The sequence below is a fragment of the Pelodiscus sinensis genome, chromosome 2, assembly GCF_049634645.1.
Source record: "Pelodiscus sinensis isolate JC-2024 chromosome 2, ASM4963464v1, whole genome shotgun sequence".
Lineage (NCBI taxonomy): Eukaryota > Metazoa > Chordata > Testudines > Trionychidae > Pelodiscus > Pelodiscus sinensis.
In genome coordinates, this window is record NC_134712.1 from 13477094 (window position 1) to 13497949 (window position 20856).

At 42.9% G+C, this 20856-nt stretch overlaps 1 protein-coding gene across 6 annotated transcripts in view; it reads left to right on the plus strand.

Annotated features, from left to right (window-relative positions):
* NDRG1 (N-myc downstream regulated 1) overlaps positions 1–14839 on the plus strand; it is a 142586-nt gene extending 127747 nt beyond the window's left edge. For all 6 annotated transcript variants that reach the window (XM_075920094.1, XM_075920097.1, XM_075920093.1 and 3 more), the window contains 7 exons: positions 436–539; positions 1202–1258; positions 3516–3567; positions 4378–4425; positions 9891–9926; positions 11477–11528; positions 12996–14839. In XM_075920094.1, coding sequence (XP_075776209.1) covers positions 436–539; positions 1202–1258; positions 3516–3567; positions 4378–4425; positions 9891–9926; positions 11477–11528; positions 12996–13261 — 615 coding nt within the window. In that variant the 3' untranslated portion in view covers positions 13262–14839. The remainder of the gene's footprint in view (positions 1–435; positions 540–1201; positions 1259–3515; positions 3568–4377; positions 4426–9890; positions 9927–11476; positions 11529–12995) is intronic.
* Positions 14840–20856: the final 6017 nt, after the last annotated feature.

Genomic DNA, 20856 nt, shown 5'->3' on the forward strand with positions numbered 1-20856 from the left:
CTGGAACTGAATTCCAGAAAATTTGCAGTACTTCAGCCCCAAAAAGTAGATATTGGTACCAATGGTCTGAGAACAGAAATGAGGAACCAGCTTCTCAAAGGATGTTGGGTTTTTAATATGTCTAATTTACTTTGTATAGGGCATCCCCACTATACGTCCAGAAGAGTGGACGTATAGCGAAAGGATGTAAAGCGGAGAATTTTTTTTCCTGCAGCTGAATTCCGTTTGCACAAATTGGTCCTTTCTTGCATGATGGAAGAGCAGGGAATGAGAGGAAATAAAATGAAACAGTTCCCACAAGTGTCAATGATGCTAGTGTGGAACCAATGTATACCGGGGCGACTTATAGCAGGGATGCCCTGTAATTAAGCAATGCTACAATGCAATTTATCATAGTAGTACCTTAATACTAAATGACACTATGTTTTAATCTAGGAAGAGATTCATAACAATCATGATATGATCCATACTTATCGCCAACATATTGTCAATGATATGAATCAAACCAATCTTCATCTCTTTGTCAACTCGTACAACAGGTAATATTTTTTGTTTTCCATTTAGTCTGTGGAATGTAACATGTTAAAACAATTACCCAAAAAAACACCAAATACCATTTATACAGCAGAGATGCTCCCTAACAGTGGAGCAAAACTGTATTAGAAATCCTAACTCTATCAAACAGTCATCTTAAGACTCTGCCTACAGTGTCATTTTTAACTTCAGTGGCTGGTTAAATTAAAACTACAAATCTAAATCTTTCATTTAATTATATACTTTTTCTCCAAGGAACTTGTGTAGATGTTCATATAAATCAGGGGTAGGGAACGTTTTTTGGGTCGGGGGGGGGGGGGGGGGGGGGCGAGGGGAGGCACTGACTCACAGAAAAATCAGTTGGGGGCCATCAAAAAAAACAAACAAAAAAAACCCCTTAACCCTCCCTGAGGTAGCATTCTCTATATTCCCCTCATACACCAGAGCCTTGGGGTGCCCAGGCTAGTAGATGTTGTGTGCTCTAGTGGGGAAGGGGGGAGGGGACTGGAGCACCAACTCAGGCTCCCTGATGCGGGGAGGGAGAGCCTTGGGGGCTAGATCCAGGCAAGTTGGGGGCTGTATCTGATCCCTGGGCCTTAGGTTCCCTACCCCGATATAAATACCTGAATTCCAGTGTATCAATAAAGCTTTTTCTCTCAATATTCAGTCGAAGAGATCTTGAGATTGAGCGACCTGTTCCTGGAATAAATGTTGTTACTCTGCAGTAAGTATTACTGGTTTGTATGAATTGGAAAAATGTAAATCTGTGCTAGGTTTGAATAACTATGAATGGCATGGAAGCTTTTGACGGGGCCTGTTTTTAGAGCAGTGATATGCAGAGTAGGGATGTGAAATGTTAACCGGTAAGCATCACCACAAATGGATAATGCATACCAGTTCCAGGTAACTGATGGGGGCAGGCGCAGCTCCCCACCTGCCATGGGCAGGGGGCTATTCCAGGCCCACAGCGGACAGGGGCTGCTCTAATTTGGGGGGAGGGGGAGAGAGTCAAAGTCAATCAATCTCCAGCCTGGGATTCCACTTAGTTACTGTAATTTAGCTAATATAACCAGCGGGGTGTACTTGGGTGCAGGGGATACAGAATTTTTTTTACTTACCAGGTAGTGAGTCGCCTCTTCCTGTGGCTGCGCAGCCTCCGGGCGGGGAAGCACTCATTTCCCCCGGTTCCTGCGAAGCCGCAGGAAGGGGCCGGGGAGCGCTCATCCCCTGGTTCCTGGCTACCAGCCTCCGAGTGGGGGAGTGCTCATCCCTCTGCCCCTTCTGTAGCTGCACAGGAACCAGGCGGTGAGCGCTCCCCTGCCCGGAGGCTGGTGGGTCCTGCTCCCCTGCCCCTTCCTGCGGAGGAACCTGTGGGATGAGCGCTCCCCTGCCCGGAGGCTGGCAGCTGTGCTGGAACCTGGGGCAGTGAGTGGCTAACCCCGTGCCCTCCCCCCCTCCCCTCCGCCGCACAGTAAATATACCTCCGGCACAGAAAAGTCTTGTATACCCCGTGGGTTATATTCGTGTGTGGGGTATGCAAGATTTTTTTTTTACTGAAATAGAAAAAAACATGGGATATATTCGAGTGCGGAGTATATTTGCTAAATTACGGTAGTTAAATATTAGGTTGACCTCACTTTAACTAGTTAACTGATTCACTGGGATTTTAGGTCCTTAACTCAGACCTCATTGGGTCAGGAGCCAAATTAGTGACCAGTATTACTCAAGAGACAAAGGGGTGTGAATTGATATTAGAATACTAGATATTCCTGTTTTAAACAGCATTACAGGAGATATAGCTATATAAAATGGCCAAGTAGTCTTACCAATTACATTTGCTTAATAGTATAATAAAAGCATCCTGATTGGTTAATAAATTTGATGCTCACAAACTGCTCTTGAATGTGTCTCCCTGTGGCACATCAAACACTAATTTAGTCGATCTATCTGAGTGTTGTTGTATTAAAGTCCTCTGTTATAGTGTGATCTGAGGGTATATTCAAAATACTCTAAATTGTACTATAACTTTGAGGACTTGAATACATTTCCCAGGCTTGTAATTAAAATAACCTCCAATAGACTTAAAACATGCTGCTGCTTATGGGTACAAAATCTATGGCGTTTGGGATTGAAAACTTGTTGCACATCATGGACTTTCTTAGAGTTTGTTCTGCCTTCTAAAGTTGAAGTCCCTTAGCGAGTTAGATGCAAAGTGACTCTCAAAATGTGAAGACTGTTTTCTGACCTCTTTGCTAATTCTGTTGAAAACATAAAAGGAGGAGCAAAGAGATCTAAGTTCTTGCTTCCCTTGTGATTTGTGACAACACAAGCATGGCCATGATGCAAAAGTACTTCCAAGTGGAGATTCAATAGTGGAGAAGATGATAATGCTTTCACTTTTAACCATGATGGACTGCAACCTGAATTGAAAGGGTTTAAGCTGCTTTGCTTAAAGTGCACATAATTGGTTTAATTTGGAGCCTATTCTGCTTACAAAAACAAACAAAAAACCCTTGCGGTTTGCACATTAAAAATATAAATGTGCGAGAAATAAAAGCGTAAGTGCTCTTCCAAAGCTTATTTACTTTGAAAGAATACAAGAAAACACAATTTGCTCATTAGCTAGTAAGAAAATTAAACAGTTATCTTTCAAGAAGCTTGTAAATTCTGTTATCAAGTTCATACCACCCTTTTCAAAAATAACCATTTCATTGATAATTGTTTTAGAAAAAGGAGCGCTGCATAAGAATCTAGGGGATAAGTAAAGAAAATGATGGCTGGTCAATGATGTATAGAGGATTCCAGGAATAATAAAACTAGTGAGTTACATCTTTGGGACAATAGATGCTATCCCTTGCTTCTACTCACTTAACCGAGTCAGGATCCTTTGATTCATAGTAAAGAGGAAGTTGGCAAAAGCTAGGCCTGAGGAATAGAAAAGCATAGATCAAACCACCATCTTGTACCTCTTTGCTCTGCAGATGCCCTTCACTGTTGGTGGTTGGTGACAGTTCTCCTGCTGTTGATGCTGTGGTAGGTATAGTCAGACTTTCATGGTTAAAGAAGATTCTTTTCCTTTGTATTAATATGTGAACTAGGAAATTATGCTAGCATTTTAGAAGTCACAGCCCAAATAGGAAAGATTCCTGCTGTTGACCCTCTGTATTTGTTACTCTTTTTCCTTTCAGATGTTTCACGACAGAGTTGTCACTCTTCTTAGCTTTCTAGGCCTTTGTCTGGATAACATTAATAGCAACTCTCCATAGAACAGTAGCCACAGTGGTCTGCTAGGCATATGAGGAGCTGGTTGAGGAAAACTGAACTGAAGTTTTTCCTTCATATTCTCTTCTATAGCCAGTATTGTAACATGTTCTCAGCTTGTTTTTCTTTGGCTTACTCTGGAAGTAGCATGTCACTTTGGTAGATGTAGCTAGCCTTAGATGGCTGAATGACTTCAAATGTTCCTTAATTGGGATGTACACTCCTTGTCCATATGGCCGCTTACCATCTGGATTCTACCACATGCCCATCAGTTGCAACAAATCCTGTATATCATGTCATACAATGTTTGAAGCACATAACTCTCCAAATTCTTTGCTAATGGACTCGTTAAACATGTGGGAATAATAGACAATTATTGCGAAACTTGAATAATATATTTTACATTAACACCCCCTCCCAGGCTTTTAATGTAATCTTTAGAGTATACCAAACCCTTTCAAAGAACAAGGTATTAATAAAATTAAGAAATAGTAAATAAGAGAATAGTGAAGAACTAATTAGCTCAAAATAATGGTCTCAAAGATGATAATATGATGCTAACTCTTTATTTTTTCCATACAGGTTGAGTGCAACTCTAAATTGGACCCAACAAAGACCACACTCTTGAAGGTAATAGGAATAAGAAACATACTTTTCAGTTTCTGATCATAAATTCAAGACCATTTTAGTTACATATGACACATGTACACGGTACTTTAAACTTGCAGACAAAAATGGCTTTAAGGTATAAATTTTTTCATGAACATACAGAACTTCAGGGGTTGAAACCCTGAACTAAACATTCAGAGGATGATATTGGCTGTTAATTTATCTAATGCATTTTTAAAACTGGCACTTGGCAGGATTGAGGTAGTTTTAGTGAAATAAACTGTATTGTCCATGTAAAATGCTGCTGCAATACAAGCTAGTCAGGTTCCTGCTAATAATTGTTTGCATCAAAGGAATAATAGTAACTATATTTCCTGCTGGATTTCAGTAGCCAGACATTGTCAAATCTGTTTAATCACAAGTGATTAATAAACAACTTTCTCTTAATTGCCTTGTCAAGGCCAAACTAGATCAGAGGTAAAATGAAAACTATTCTAATATTATACATATATACAAAACAGGCTTCAATCAATTGTGAAATTTATTAGACGTGGGCTTTGACCTGTTGAATGGTCATTTTTGGATTGGCAAAACAGTACAAACCTGAAACTTTAACAGGGCTTGAGACAGGAGAATGGGGACAAATGTGCAAAATCCTAAACAGATATTGTTTAATTTTGACTGAAGGAATGACCTACCAGATTAAAATGATGTAGCTGATGCTCAGAAGCCTAAAATTTGGATTTAATAGCTTTGTTCTGGTCCCTAATAGCAGTTATGTAGATAGTACAATTGCTTTGTTCTTTTTCTGAGAGCAGGCCAGGTATCCACAAACATTTTGGACCCAAGACCACAGCAAGTAGCATGATAATATCACAGGCCAATGTCTAGGATAGCTGAGTTGCCCCGTGTAAAGAGCTGAGATTCTGCTTCGTGTCCTGCACAAGTTTCAGGCTCAGTATACCCTATCCCACAGTTTGAGTACAGTAATTCACATGCCTGTAATCCAAAGTCTTATGCTGTCATTCCCCTGTGCGAGCACTGAGCATGTGAACTGAACATTACCTAGTGTGTGTTAATATTACAGAGCAGCACTCTTGTGTGTGTTGCAATTTGTACCCCGGAAGTTCCCAACTACATATCAACGTAGATGAGTCCCCAGTTGTCTTAGACTATCTGCACTGCAAGTTAGGGATAGGATTTGCCTGCTTGTATACACCTATTCACGGCCTCTCTGAAGTTAGCAGAAAGCTAAATGCTGGTTGTCAGTGGGTTTGCACTTGGCATGGCTCAGTAATGCAGCCACTACCACTTCCTGCGCTACCATGGTTATGTTGCTATTTTTATTTGCACTAGCTTGGAGAGGTGGTGCAGATGTGTATGTGCATTGGGAAAACCCACCCCAACATGCATTGTAGACATTCTTAAAGGAGTACTGAACTGCAGACATTCTACTTGCATTGTTCTGACTGGCACACGGGCAAACTATTAGCTAGATCAGGGTGGACAAGATATCTCTTGTGGCCCAGATCTGGCCCGCCAAACCACTGGATCCAGCTTGCAGGCCCCCCTGCTGGGACCCTCAGGCACGCAGTAACCGCTGTTTTAAACTCAAGACTGCTCAGAGTGCCTCTATGCTCTGGAGGGAAAGGTAAGCTTCCTGTGATCTCCCTGCCTCCTTCCCAGTCCTCAGCTCCCATTGGCTGGAAAAAACTGGCCAATAGGAACTGACCCCAGCCAATCTCTCCGCTCCTGTTGGCTGGAAACAATGTGAGAGACATGGGCAACACAAACCTCTTCTCCCTTCCCCTCCCTTCTAGAGCAGAGAGTTGCGTCCATTTTCAAGTTGTCTGGGGCTGCAGCAGGCAGGCAGCGAGCCGTGGGCTCCATGCTGCACTGCTGCTTTGTGGTGTTTCAAAGCAGCGCTGCACGGAGCTGACCCCTGGCCTCATGTGGCACTGCCCCTTTGAAGTACCCCCTTTCTCCCCCCCCCCCCCCTTTGCTGACTGTATGATGGCTCCAGAGTAGGGTACTTTATATATGATAGAGGCAGCAGAGGGGGGAGAATCGACTAGTCAACTGACTATTCAATAAGCATTTGCTTATCAGTTAGTCCTTAACATCCTTACTCTGCGCCCCTCTGTCCCAGGTCACAACTCCCTCCCAAACCAGAATCCTCTCCTGCACCTATACTCCCTCCCTGACCCCAATCGCTCACCTAGGTTACAACTTCCTCCTTCACCCATACTGCCTCTGACCTCACACACCCTTGCACCCCAGTCCCTTACCCCATGTACCTTTCTGTAATCCACCTCCATCCTAGACCCCGCATCTCCTCAGAAAAGTGAGGCCCTGAGCATGTTCCAAAATCTTGGAGTGGCTCCTCACCAAAAAATAGTGTCCACTTCTGAGCTAGATAGTGTTTCCAAGGTGTCTGTACCAGTCTTGCACTGTCTGATATATTCAACTTGAATGCTGATTTGATATCTTGATTCTAGACCAATTCCTTTAACGGGTATGCAGGTTAATTACTCCTGAACCTTGACTTAAACCTTTTGCAACTGATACAGTAGGTGTTGAACTCATGTTTGAAACTTTAAAGTTTCAGCAAAAGTAAACTCATTCACTTTATTTGCAGATTCTGGTCTTCCTGCAACATGAAAACAAGTTGCGATAACTAGAATAAATATGGCAGTGCATGAAAATCAGAACATTACATATACGGCAGCCTTTTTCTTTTACTATGGGCTGCTTTTCCAGCATAGCTCGGAGTCAGAAATGCTTTTAATATTTCCCTGTATTTGATCCTGTTCTCTTTTCTCCCCAATCATAAATTCTTAGAGTGATTTCTCATGTCCATTCTGTGTAGGTGTGCACGCAGTGTCAGAAGTTTTTTCCATTAGCAATACCCATTGCTCCAGCAGGGGAGCCCCCCCAGGAGTTGAACTGCTATATTGGCTAATATATACCCCTGCTGGCCCTCCACCCCTTCAGTTCCTTCTTACCTCTTGAGACGGTTATTGGAACATGCTTTGCAAGCACCTCTTAGCAGTTCTCCTATTCTGTAGGTTAGTGTTTTCTGGTTAATTGTTCTTTCTCCTGTAGTTTGTGTTGGTAGTTGACTTCAGCACCGGGGCTCACTTTGCGTCCCCATCATGTGCAGCGGGACATGCCTGTGCCCTGAGGCTTCACACCCTGTGTCATGTGCCCGAAGCGTATGCCCTGTGGGGATCCCCGCAAAGCCCATGTGTCAGAATCCTGCAAGATCTGCAGGGACTTCAGGCCATGTACCAAGTGGAGTCCTGCCTGAAGATTCTCCTAATGGAGGCGGCTCTTTGCCCAGCACTGGACCTGACACCGACAACCCAGAGTTCACTGGCTTTGGTGTACGCGGCACCTAGCCACTTGTGTGCGCTTCCCTGGCTCTGCAGAGACCTCGATACTGGTATCAATCCTCAGTGCCTCAAAAGAAATGGAGACCTGGCAGGGGCAGGTCTCAGTTAAGGCATGTGTTGGCAGTACACCCTCAGACGGGGCACGTGGCACCAGTGGGCTGAGCACACAGCCCGTTGAGGTTGGGTTGGCAGTAGTCCAACCCATGCTGGGATCCCACCCAGTGGAGGACCTTTCAGAACCCTTGATGTTGGATACCTTTGAGATCACAAGAGACCTTATTGAACTGACTTCATCTCCAGCATCGGGGTTGGTGAGGGAACAGGATTCCAGATAGCACCATGCCGAAGTCTCGGTGCCAGCTTCGAGGGGATGGCATCACCTCTGTCAACGGCTCAGGCCCTGACACAGACATAGGCTATGCACAGGGCACAGCCTTTGCCAGCGGGCCCTCCTGTGCACGTGGCTCAGAGTTCCAACATCAGATCCTGTTATACTGCTTCCACCGCCTCCCCCTCCACCTCAGCACTGCAGGAAGCCTCCTGCAAGGAGGTTTATAGGATCTGTCGAAAAAGGCTTTCTTTCTCAACAGATCCCCCTCTAGACTGCCACTTTTTGCTGACAAAGCGCTGAGCCGATAAAACGCAGTGGCCATTTTTATACAAATTAGGCGCAGGATATTTAAATCCCTGCCTCATTTGCAGTGTCAACCTGACTAATCTGCATCTCTCTGCTGACAAAGGGATGCAGTCTATACATACCCTTAAAGTGCCCCAGTGGAATCTCAGCTTTCCATCTGAGAGTCTGGCTGCTCAAGCTCCCTAGGTAGGCTCTCCCCAAGGTATGGACAAACTTCACCCTCTGGCTTGGTGTCCTGACCCTGCTTAGGACCTCAGTCTGGTCCTTTCTGCACTCATGGGTCTCCCCTCTCACCCTTCCCCCCCCATGTTCGCTGCTTTACCTCTCATGGAAAGTGGCCTTTCCAGTTGCAATCACTTCTGTTTGGATATCAGAACTTCATGTCCTGATGCCAGAACTCCCATACACAGCCTTCCGTAAGGACAAGGTTCAGATTTGATATCACCTGGCATTTCTTTTGAAAGCCTTCTCGTTTCCACACTGGGCAGGATGTTTTTCTCCATGTGTTCTACCATTAACCCCACCAAAACTCACATGAACAAAGACTGCGCACTCGCTTTCTACATCAGCCAGACAAAAGCCCTTTTGCAGTCCTCATAGCTTTTTGTGGTGTGGCAGATTGTGAAAGGACTGCCAATCTCACCCCAGGAAATCCCTCCTTGGATCGTGTCCACATGTATTATGATCTGGCCCATGGTCTTCCCGCTGCGTCTCCTGATGCTTTCTATGTGAGCACAAGCTTCTTGGTTGGCTTTCCTGGCTCACGTAGTATTCCAGGAAATCTGCAGAGCCACAATGTGGTCTTTGCATACCTTCATAACTACCTCCTTTGGCGCAACATTCAAGACCGAATGTGATCTTTGGTTCTGCGGTCCTCAAATCAAGTTCCATGGTCCTCTGACTCTGACCCCCTACTCATGGGTAAAGTTTGTGAGTCACCTAATTGGAATAGATATGAGCAGGCACTTGAAGAAAAAATGGTTACTCACCTTTTGTAACTGTTCTTCAAAACATGTTGCTCTCATCTGTTTCATATACCCCTTCTGCTTCCCTACTATCAGAGTAGCCAGCAAGAAGGATCAGAGGGGCAGTTGGGTTGGCAGTCTCATACATAAGACGTTGCATCAGTGCTAGTCCATTGGGTTCTGGTGGATAGCAGCTAGAGTGAAAATTTCCTGGCTGCTATGTATGCAGCATGTTCACACCTAATTGAAATAGATATAAGCAACACATCTCGAACAGTTACCAAAAATGAGTAACTGTTTTTTATTAAAAACCTTATATTTCCTGCTACTCAAGCTTTCCTATCTGCAATGAGAATAAAAGTCTCCCTCAAGTGCTTTGAAGTGACACATACCTGAACCTTGAATGTATTTCTTTGGTACGATCTTGGCACTCAAAGGAACTCCTGTTCCACCATTTATGCTGACCTACCTTTGTTTACTTTCTTGTAGATGGCAGACTGTGGTGGTCTCCCTCAAGTTTCCCAGGTAAGATTGATATTAATATCAATCATGCGCTTTCGTGGGCAAACCACTCAAGCTCATCTGAATAAGTGTGTTTTGCCCTCAAAAGTTCCTACTATACATATTTTTGTTAGTTTTTAAGGTGACACAAGATTACTTGTTCGTTTAAAGTTATGGACTAACATGGCTGCTCTTCAGACTTGTTACACTAGTCTGTTTTTGTCGATTGTGCCAAATGGGCTCTATTCTGAAGGGTATTCTTTGTTTCCAAATGTTAAGCCAAGTGACTAGTGATTATTCATGAATAATGTTGGCATTCAGTCACCTGATCTCTCTTCTCTAAAGGCCAGCCAAGCACAAAATTAAGATTAGGACGGGATGTTATTTCTGCCAATCAAGCCTGAACTGGAGTGGGGAATGTAGAAACATGCTTACCACTAAATTAATGTGGATTACTGCTTATGGAGGATCATTAAGTCAAGTGGTTTAGTTTTTTTTTGTGTTTATAGTTCAGGGTGGGAGACAGGAAATAACTAGTCTGTTCTTAAATGCACTGATCTATCTTAGCAAAATGAACAATGTTTTGAAACACATTTAGACATAAATTCCAAGATTCCTAATGCAACAGGTTATGTACGCTATAGTATTTCTAGTGCCTCTTCACTAAAACAGGTGAACTATACATTAACTTGTAGGGTGTATATTTTGTTATAGTTTGAGCCAAATGGAGATATAAGCATGAAATGTTGTTGCTCTGAAGAAACTGGAATTTCTAAACCACTAAACTGAAAAAAGATGAGCATTGCATACAGTGTATAATGTGATCAGTGATAGAGAAGGGTGCTAGAAAGATACCCTTTTTATTTAACCTTCTTAAAATTTGTTTAGAATGGCAAAGTCTTAAGTAAGAAAGTTGAATAACAACATAGAGCTTATTATGCTCTTCCTGGTGATGTAGGTAAACCACAAAAGTCGTCATTCTGTAGATTTGGGGTATAAAAGAAGATGTTGCCTGTACTGCAAAGTACAATCCTGCATAAGTTCAATTTAAATTGTCACCTCTGTTTTATTACTTGAGTTAATTGTTTTGCCTGATATCAGAGGAAAATATTCTTGTGCATGTGAGTGCAGCAGTTCAAGGACAAAACCAGTCTATTAAATTATGCTTGCCTAATCTTACTAAATTTGAGGAAAAACTTTTCAATGCAGAACACACCAAAACTTCAGTTAGAATTGTTCTAGAAACTGCTATAATGGTTACCAGCCCTCCATAAACAGTCTTTGGTGCTTTGTGAGGCAAATGTTACTTTGAACCTCCTGCTATAGTAACAGAGTTAGCAAAACTTGAGACTGGTTCAGGTCAGTTGGAAAATTGTTTATTCAGTCATGCTACACATGAATGTTCATGTATAGTAGGTATATAATGTGGGAGGAGAACAAAATCTGAACTGGGGAATTTTCTGTTGTGTACTTATTTTTAACATGTCTGACACTACTCAATAGAACCAGAGGAGAGAATAAGACAGCATGTACTGTGATTACTGTATTCAATAAGCTTCCATTTCCTTTTACAGCCTGCAAAGCTTGCAGAAGCTTTCAAATATTTCATTCAGGGAATGGGATACAGTAAGTATTACTTTATTAAAAGAAAATGACTAGCTAGAGTAAATTGTGTAGTGTTCTAATAGATTAGGTTATAATCTAGCTTTTCAGAGAAAAGGGTTAGAATATTTACTTTCTGTAAAGGAAAGAAGGGTTTGTGGACCATAGCAGAGTGGCATGTGAGCTTTTGATCCAATCAGTGATATTGGTGCCGATGGGATTATATGTAGAGTTATGAGTTGCTGCAGTTCTATCTTGTACCTGCTCTCTCAGTATGACTGAACTGTGTACATTGTATGTATTTAACTGGTAATAAATTGCCTTGGTGCCAACTGAGATGTACACATGGTCTAATAGCAGGTTCAAGCTGTAGATTCTACTGTACTAGTTCATTGGAACAAGTGGGCCTCACCATAAAGAAATGCTCTTAGGCTTATTTGGATGCACAATTTTATAAAGATGCCCACAAATGAAGTGGTCCATTCCAACCAGAAGACCTAGTATGAAAATATTTCATTCTATTATATAAAATCTCCAGAGATTAACAGAACTAAGTTGACTCTACTGTACTGTATTCTGTGAACTATTGCATAGTATTTGTGAGAGAGTTACAACATGAACTATTGAGAATCTTTTTACTGCTCTTTATTTCCCTTCATTTTTTTTGCCTCATGGATTGGAGACTTGAATCTCTTGAATAATTTGGGACAGTATTTTAAAGCCAGACTAAAATGGAGCATGCAGTTGTAGGTCAGCATGTGGCACACTAGCAGGCATATGCAAACTTGCAAACCTCTGACCTGCCAGTATAAAGGCCAAATTGTTATGAGACTGTCCATGTGTGCGCCCAGTTTATATTTTTAAAAAAAGACATTTTTAAAAATACATGCACAACCAAGTTGCACAGCAGACCTTTGGTATTTGGCTTGCATGCATGTCCCCTGTATTTTTACAATGCCTAGATATTTAAACTGAATTTTTAAAATGTGAAGGGGAAAACTTAAGCTTCCTGTGAATGTTTGAGTTAGCATCTTCTGTATACAGCATTAGCTCTGCTGTGACATGAGTAATACCTGTAATATGAGTCTAAAATTATTTACCTCTAGAAATTGCACGTTCCCTTAACTGCCACTGCTGGTTATTGCAATTTAACTTGAAGTGTAGAGTTAAAGTAGCCAATGTCAGTTGTTAGGGTAAAATTACTACTCTGCTTTATACACTCGTGAATTGAAAGGCAGGTTTTTTTTTTAAATGCCTTGCTAACAAATTCAGTAGTTCTGTTTGATCAATTCATAACACATTTCCTACATGTACAGTAGTACTAATGTACAGTTTAACTTCATGCATCATGAACAGTGGGACTCTTTACATGTGTGAAGCTAAGCATGTGCACAAGTGTGTCTGTCAGCCTGAAAACAAGCACTTGCCTTCAATTCTCAATCACAATGAATTGTACTAAACAAATCCACTAACAAAGGACTTTTCTTTCAGTGCCTTCAGCTAGTATGACCAGGCTTATGAGGTCCCGTACAGCATCTGGTTCCAGCACCACATCCTTGGACGGACAGAGGAGCAGATCCCACACTGGGGAAGGAACAAGAAGCAGGTCCCATACCGGTGAGGGTGCCAGGAGCAGATCCCATACTGGTGATGGGTCCAGGAATCGCACTCACACAGACACACGCATTGAGCTCACTCCTAACTCTGCAAGCAATGCTGAACAACCTAGCCCCAAATCCATGGAAGTTTCCTGTTAAATATCGTTTTAAAAAAAAATCTGGATGTAGTTTGAAACTGTAAAAGTTTTAATGGTTGCCCACTGTGTATGGCAACACAACTGGTATTTAATCTCAAGCTTTTCAGTAAAACTAACTCTGTTCAGAGTTTGACAGGGACCAAAGAAAGCAAACATCTCAATTGCTCTATTTTTTTGTATTGCTCAATATGGATGGCTGCTGCTATTGTGCTCTCCTCCAACTGATGCCAAAACTTTAAGGGATGTTTGCCAAAAGCTAATATGGCTGTGAATACATCAGACAAACCAGACTCACCTAGCATCCTGGTCAATGTTTTGAACTGATATGCCCACTTCTTGTTTTATCTTTGGCTAAATAAAGTTACCCAGTTTGGTACATGATTTAAAAAAAAAAAAAAAAACTTTTTTTTTTTTTGGAGGGGAGAAAGCAGTGCATTATAGGTGACTTCAAAAACAAACATGGTACAGCTCATGTTGAAGCTGGTGTTCAACTCAAAAGTGTATATAGTTTAATTTCAAATAATAGGAAAAATCGAACTTGTGCATTTATAGGCCTTCTAATTAATATTTGAGCCTGTTTTTCCTAAGTACAATAATATGCTAATAAAATAAAAACTTTTTGTATTTGCATTTTTTGAGATTCCGTTCCTATCTTCTCCTCCTTCCTTTGATCCTGAGATTTGCTTAGCCAAGTTAAGACCAGGTTTAATTTTTATAAGCAAATAAGCTTTTTCTCTTTGGCAAGATTTTGAACCAAAGAGCTCACAACACAGCAAAACTTGGTAGCATAGCTGTAACACTTAAAAGTAGCTGTACAATGACGGGTCATTGAAAGCAGTTTTACTTCATTGGGTGACTTTTAATCTTTGGAGTTTGAGGTTTTTTGAGTATTCAACATAATTCTATAAAACTCAGTTCTATAAACAAAGCCAGATGCAGCTGTTAATTGTTGAGGAAAGATGAAAAACTGAAGGATGGCTTGTAATTACTGTACACTCAACTGCCGCTAATCACTAGCTCCTAAAACCTCTGATTTTGAAGTTGCTGGTGCTGAGAAGTATATTCTACATAGTGGGAGGGATAACTTTATAATTGAGAAACACAATATTTAATGACTGTAAACTTAGCAGTGTGTGATCGTGCATCACATTGTAACCTAATTGATGGCCTGGGAAATCTCTTCTATTAGAAGTAAGTGGGTATGGCACTTTCTACCACCCACAGGTTTTCATAGCATTCTTCAGCTTTTCTTCCATACATACTGAGATCAGTCTTTCACTTGCTTTGATACATATTTGCTACATCACAATTCTTGTGTAGCTAATAAGTAAGATATTACTGCGTAGTTAAATAGCAAGTGTTAATACCTAAATATTTTGGATAATTCTCCTTGTTTCAGAAGAATACAACTTAATTAAGGTTACTCCATGTTGACTTACACTCTTGTGCAGAATTTCCCTGATCGTTGGTAGGACGAACAGACATATTAAAGAGACTAAAGCTGTTGTGTAAAGTCTATCAAAAGTTTTCTTGATGAACTGTTTGTATTTATTTCAAAACAAATAAATTTGTAACTTTGCAGTGTCTTGTGTCTTAATCCTGTATCCCAAGCACAGAAATCTTTGATTGCACTTGATAGCCTTTTCACATGCCTCAACTCTCAGGCTAAGCTGACCCTACCTGCTATCTAAATATTCTTTGTAGCTGGCATACTATGCTCTTGCAAATACACTGCAATGTATCCACTTTCTAAAGGTGCCCAGTAAAACATTCTGTTTGTAGTATCCCTGCACAGCAGGGTGGACTACACATCCTGTTTTTAAACTCTATCCCAGCTATCCTAACTTCTTGCAAAATTGTGGCTGCAATCCCTGGCAGGGCATAGAGGAGTGTGAAGGGGGAGTGGCCAGCAACCCCAATACTGCACAGGCAGGGAAAGAGGGTAGACTTGGGAGAGCAGCTCAGCCCTGGTGCCTCAGGTGGGTGGGTAGGAAGGGGCCTAGTCCTGCATATGGGGTGGAGAGAAGAGTGCTTGGTCCAACTCCAGTCTGGGGGGGTGAGGAGGGCAGGGGCCTCATGTTAGCCTTGTGTGATGTCCATTTTCCCTTTAAGGGAAAACATGGTCACCTATTTCACAGTGTACTTCCTTATACTGGGGTGGGGATGGGAGGCTTAAGATACCTCTAGTCTAAGACCTCTCTCCCCTTTCCCCAATGGACTGAAGGGGAAGGAGGAACAGATGAAGATCCTAGAGGAAGAGTGAGCAGAAGGTTCTTTCTAACTGATAGGATCTGGAAAAGTGATTACATGAAAGGCAGGATCAGTGAGATCACACTTCTCCTTCCATGCCACTTCTTCCCTTTCACTTCACCAATCCTCTTAGGACTCCTTTTGTCTCCACCTTCAGCCTGCCCAGCCCTATTACGTATTATATCCTCTTGTCCATTGTCACTAAGCTGTTGAGTACAGGGATTTTTTTGCCCATGTGTAGGCATAATGGGGTCTTTAAACTAGAACCAAACCATAATTAATACTCTCAATTTCTAATACAAAATGTGGGATCCTGTGACCCAGTGTTCTGCAGAAGTTGACTTCCACAACACGCTTGAGGGAGGGAGCTTTTATCCCCATTTTATACATTGACCATGTAGTTTCCTTAGGCCTCTATACTGTATTCCACTCCCTACAGCCATGGTAAGCAAAACTCGTGTTGTAAGCAAAACTCGTGAAGTCATTCTGCTGCTCTACTCTGCACTAGTTAGGCCTCAGCTGGAGTACTGTGTCCAGTTCTGGGCGCCACACTTCAAGAAAGATGTGGAGAAATTGGAAAGGGTACAGAGAAGAGCGACAAGAATGATTAAAGGTTTAGAGAACATGACCTATGAAGCCAGGCTTCATGAACTGGGCTTGTTTAGTTTGGAAAAAAGATTAAGGGGGGGACATGATAGCGGTTTTCAAATATCTAAAAGGGTGTCACAAGGAGGAAGGAGAAAATTTGTTCCTCTTGGTTTCTGAGGACAGGACAAGGAGTAATGGGCTTAAAGTGCAGCAGGGGAGGTTTAGATTGGACATTATGAAAAAATTCCTAACTGTCAGGGTGGTCAAATATTGGAATAAATTGCCAAGGGAGGTGGTGGAATCTCCCTCTCTGGAGATATTTAAGAACAGGTTAGACAGACATGTCAGGGATGGTGTAGACGGAGCTTGGTCCTGCCTTGAGGGCGGGGGGCTGGACTCGATGACCTCTCGAGGTCCCTTCCAGTTCTATGATTCTATGGTCACCAACCCGTCGATCGGGACTGCTCAACCAGTCGATCGCAAGGCTTTCAGGGCCCCCCATTTCTCCCCACCCCCAAGAAGCCCCATTACGTACCTCTAGCGACAATGGAGGTAGTGCCGGCTTCCTGTGGGGTGGAAGTCCGACATCTGCACACCACTTCTGGAGTTTCAGGAAGTGTGCTGGCTGCTCCCCCTCCCTCAAACAGCTGGTGCAGTACCAGACCCAGGTCTGTGGGGTTCTGGGGACTTGCTGTGCAGAGGGGAGAAGGGGGGGTGGGAGTCCCCAGAGGAGGCGCATGCTGGGGCTTCCCTTCTCTGGAGGGGGAGGGAGGCAGGGCTTCTCTCTGTGGAGGGGGGGTAGAGTCCTGGGAAGAGATGTGTGCTGGGGCTTCCCTCTTCTGTGTGTGTGGGTGGGGGGGGAGAAGGAGGTAGGAGTCCTGGGGGGGATGCAGTGCCAGGGACTCCCTGTCCTGGCACCCTGCCCCAGCAACCTCTAGCACCCTTCCCCAGGACCATGTCCCCTGCTCCCACTAGGACAGTTGGGACCACATTAGTGATGCTGGGGACGGGGTTGGAGGAGTCATTTTTTTGCATGTCACTGGTGGGGCCACAACTGACTTTTCTGTGGGTCAGTGATCCCTGACTCAAAACAGGTTCCCTGCCCTTCTCATAAAGACAATGCTGAAACTTTTTGGCTGTCTAGACTGGCCAGTTTTTCTGGAAAAACTTGCCAGCTGTCTACACTGGCAGCTTGAATTTCTGCAAAAGCACTGACTTCCTACTTTAAGAAATATTCTGCTCCTGTTCAGGCAAAAGTCCCTTTTGCGCAAAGCTTTTCTGCAAATGGGCCAGTGTAGACAGTTCAGATTTGTTTTCCGCAAAAAGCCATTTTCATTATCGGGGCTTTTTTGCGGAAAAGTGCATCTAGATAGGCACGGACGCTTTTCCGCAAATCTAGACACTCTGTTCCGAAAATGCGTTTAACGGAAAACTTTTCCGTTAAAAGCATTTCCGGATAATCAGGCCAATCTAGACGCAGCTATGTGTTTAACATAATATTTTATTTAAAAATGAAGCCTGGCCAACAAACCCCCAATGGGGGCCAAGCCCCCATCTGGCTGCAGCATCATAACACTCCTGCACCACCTCACCTCCCAACCCTAGATCTGAGCCAATCATACACTGGAACCCCCCTGACCTAAGCCTTTCACATCCCCAAACTCCTGCACCCCCACATCCTCAGTCTTCTGCCACAACACTTCTGCTCCATCCCCACACTGCAAATCTGTGTCCTGAGCCTGGAATACTTCCAACCTCCCTGCCCTGAGCCCCTCACATACCCCAACCCAAACTGCATCTTCACATCCACAAGCCTGTGGCTTGCTCAGTACCTTAATTCTCCACCTGACCCCAACACTCCCTAGCCTGGAGCACCCTCCCTGAGCCAGTGTCCCCTTCTCCACCTCCTCCTGCATCCAAATTCCCTCTCAGAGCTTGCACCTTTCATCCCTTCCCACATCCAAATCCCTCATTCCCACCCCAGAGCCCATATATCTTGTCTCAACCCAGTGAGGGTACAGCTAGACAGCAGAAGTTTTTCTGGGATTAAAGAGGTATCCTGGAAAAACAAACATGTCCCTGGACACAGAAGTTCTTCTGCTTTTTTTTTAAGCAGAAGAGCAAACATGCTCTTTCAGTAACCCCTGTATTCCTTGTTCCATGAGGAATAAGGGGGCTTCCAAAAGAAGGGGGTTCTTCTGACATTTGGCCCAGTCTAGACAAGCCAAATGTTGGAAAAACCTCTTCCTAGAAGAATTGAAAAAAAGCAGCAGTGTAGCTGTATGTACCCTGAGAGTGTGTAAGGGCTGGGGATAGCAAGTGATGGAGAGGAGGAGGAGGAGGAGAACAGAGAGGGTGGGGCTTCAAGGAAGGGGTGGGGTCTTGGGGGAACGATGGGGCGGTAGATCTTGGCTTAGTCTGACATTTAAAACGTGATCTTGGGCGTAAAAAGGTTGGAGACCACTGCCTTACAGGTATGTCTACACACCAGTGTTATTTTGGAATAAATGGGTCTACATAGCAAGCTATCATTTCAAAATGTTGAGATGGAGGACTTACTCCGCCTCCTGTAACTCTCATTTCATGAGGAAGGGAAGTCGATGGAAGAGTGTTCTTCCTTTGACTTCCTGCTGTGTAGAAAGCTTAATTCGTCCTTTGGTGCCATTTCGACTTCAGCTACGGAATTGACATAGCTGAAGTTACGTATCTCAATTTGACTTTTGCTCTGCAGTGTAGATGTGCCCTAGGAGTACAGTTGGGAGTGGAGTACAGTACAGGAATCTGAACTTGGTATCCTTTAGAGCTCTTTGTCCTATTCCTTGGTCCTGCCTTGAGGGCGGGGGGCTGGACTCGATGACCTCTCGAGGTCCCTTCCAGTCCTATGATTCCTGCAGAAATGGGGAAGGGGAGAGAGGATTATGATCTGTCTTGCAGCAAACCTGTCCAAAACATCTCAAATACAGCTGCTTGTAAAACCAAAACCTAGATCTGTTCTTGTGCCAATCTGCACCCAACTCAGTTTTAAAACTGATCAGAATTGTGTGATTCATTACAGGCATACAATGTGTGTGTGTGTGTGTGTGTGTGTACTGCAGGACTATCTGTCATTTTTAAAGTTTTTGCAGAACTTTCATTTTACAATGCCAACCCCCGCCCCAGAATAAAAATCGCATGGAGCCTGCGACAGCCATGACCTTCACACTCCATTGAGGAGCATCCCATGAGAGCTATAGTTGGCAGTGGCATTCAGAACCAATATGTTGGAGTGTTTGACACAGGAGAGCTGGGGAAATCTTGATCAAGTTCAATCTGTGCAGGCTCTGTAGAGAACTGAATTAGACTAACAGAACAAGGGCACAGATGTGTGTGGTGGATAAAGAGAGCTTAGTAAGTATGCGTTGGATAAATCAACTGTCCTTACAGTGGGAGTGATTTAAGGGATCAGGATTTTCAATAGATGGATTTTCAGCTTTGCTTTGACTCTATTTTGGTCCCTTTTTTTTCCTCCCCTGGTCTAAGTGTAAAAAATTAAAAATAGTTATTCAGTCCAATACCAGAATTTCACAGAGCAGTGATTAGAGAGCATGGACCCTAACAATGGTCCCTTGATTTTTTTTCCATCCATATATGGAATAAATTCTGTGTGCACCAATAGAAACACATGCTGCTGTTTGTGGGAGACACTAGGTGGCATTGGGTCTCCTGGGGAGGAGGGTGCTCAAACACTTTACAGGGGACACTGGCCTGTAAGGGTACATATATACTGCACAGTTATTTCAGCATAAGCTATCCCAGAATAGTTATTCCAAAATAGCTTATTTCAAAAGAGCATGTCTACACTGCAGGGAAGCCTCAAAATTAGTCCAAGGCAGGCTTTCCTAATGTAGATGTGTTATCTTAATTTAGAGCCCCAGGAGGAGTAACTTACAATGGCCTCTGTAAGGGGCTATTTTGAAATAGCAGAAGTGGAGCGTCTATTCATGCCTTATTTCAGAATAGGTATTATTCTTTGTAGAATGAGTTTTACAGAAGTTGGAATAAGCCGTCTGTTATTTCAAAATTGTTTTGTAGATGCTTGGATAGTTATTTCGGAATAACAGCCGTTATTCTGAAATAACTTTGCTATGTAGACACACCTAAAAGCTGGCTTTGTGTTTTTAATCTATAAAAACCTGAGTGTGAATTGTGTGCCAACCCATCCTATAAAAGACGGGAATACGTGTGCCCTTCTTTGAACTTGTGCAGGAATGGGTAAACACTCCACTCCAACCAGGGGCTATGGTCTGCCTATTGAAACAAAAATAAACTGCTTAACTTCAAGACAAGTAGAAAGTTATCCGATTCCTATTGCACTAAAGAGACCTATTGCTCAGGGCCTCTGATGAATAGAACTCTGCAACAATAGTGCTCATTTGGCAAGGAGCAGTGCTGACTTACATAAAGAACTAGACTTGTTGCTACTGAAGAATTTTTAGCATGAGTTAGCACTCAGATCTCATGTTAGGTATTGATCAAAACCTCAATCAACATACTTTATTTATCCCCATAGTTCTTAAGTAACTTCTGACGCTCTCAGTCAAGTCTGTGTAGCAATGTACGGGATTGTTCTTTCACCTCCGTACTTCACAAATTGTGTTGCTAGGACTGATTTCATTCAATATGTACATCTAAATGGAAGAATCAAGATTTTGGAAGATCTCTAATTTTGGATGCCCAAGTGAACATGCCTTAAAGAGACCTGCCTCCTGCATACAAAAT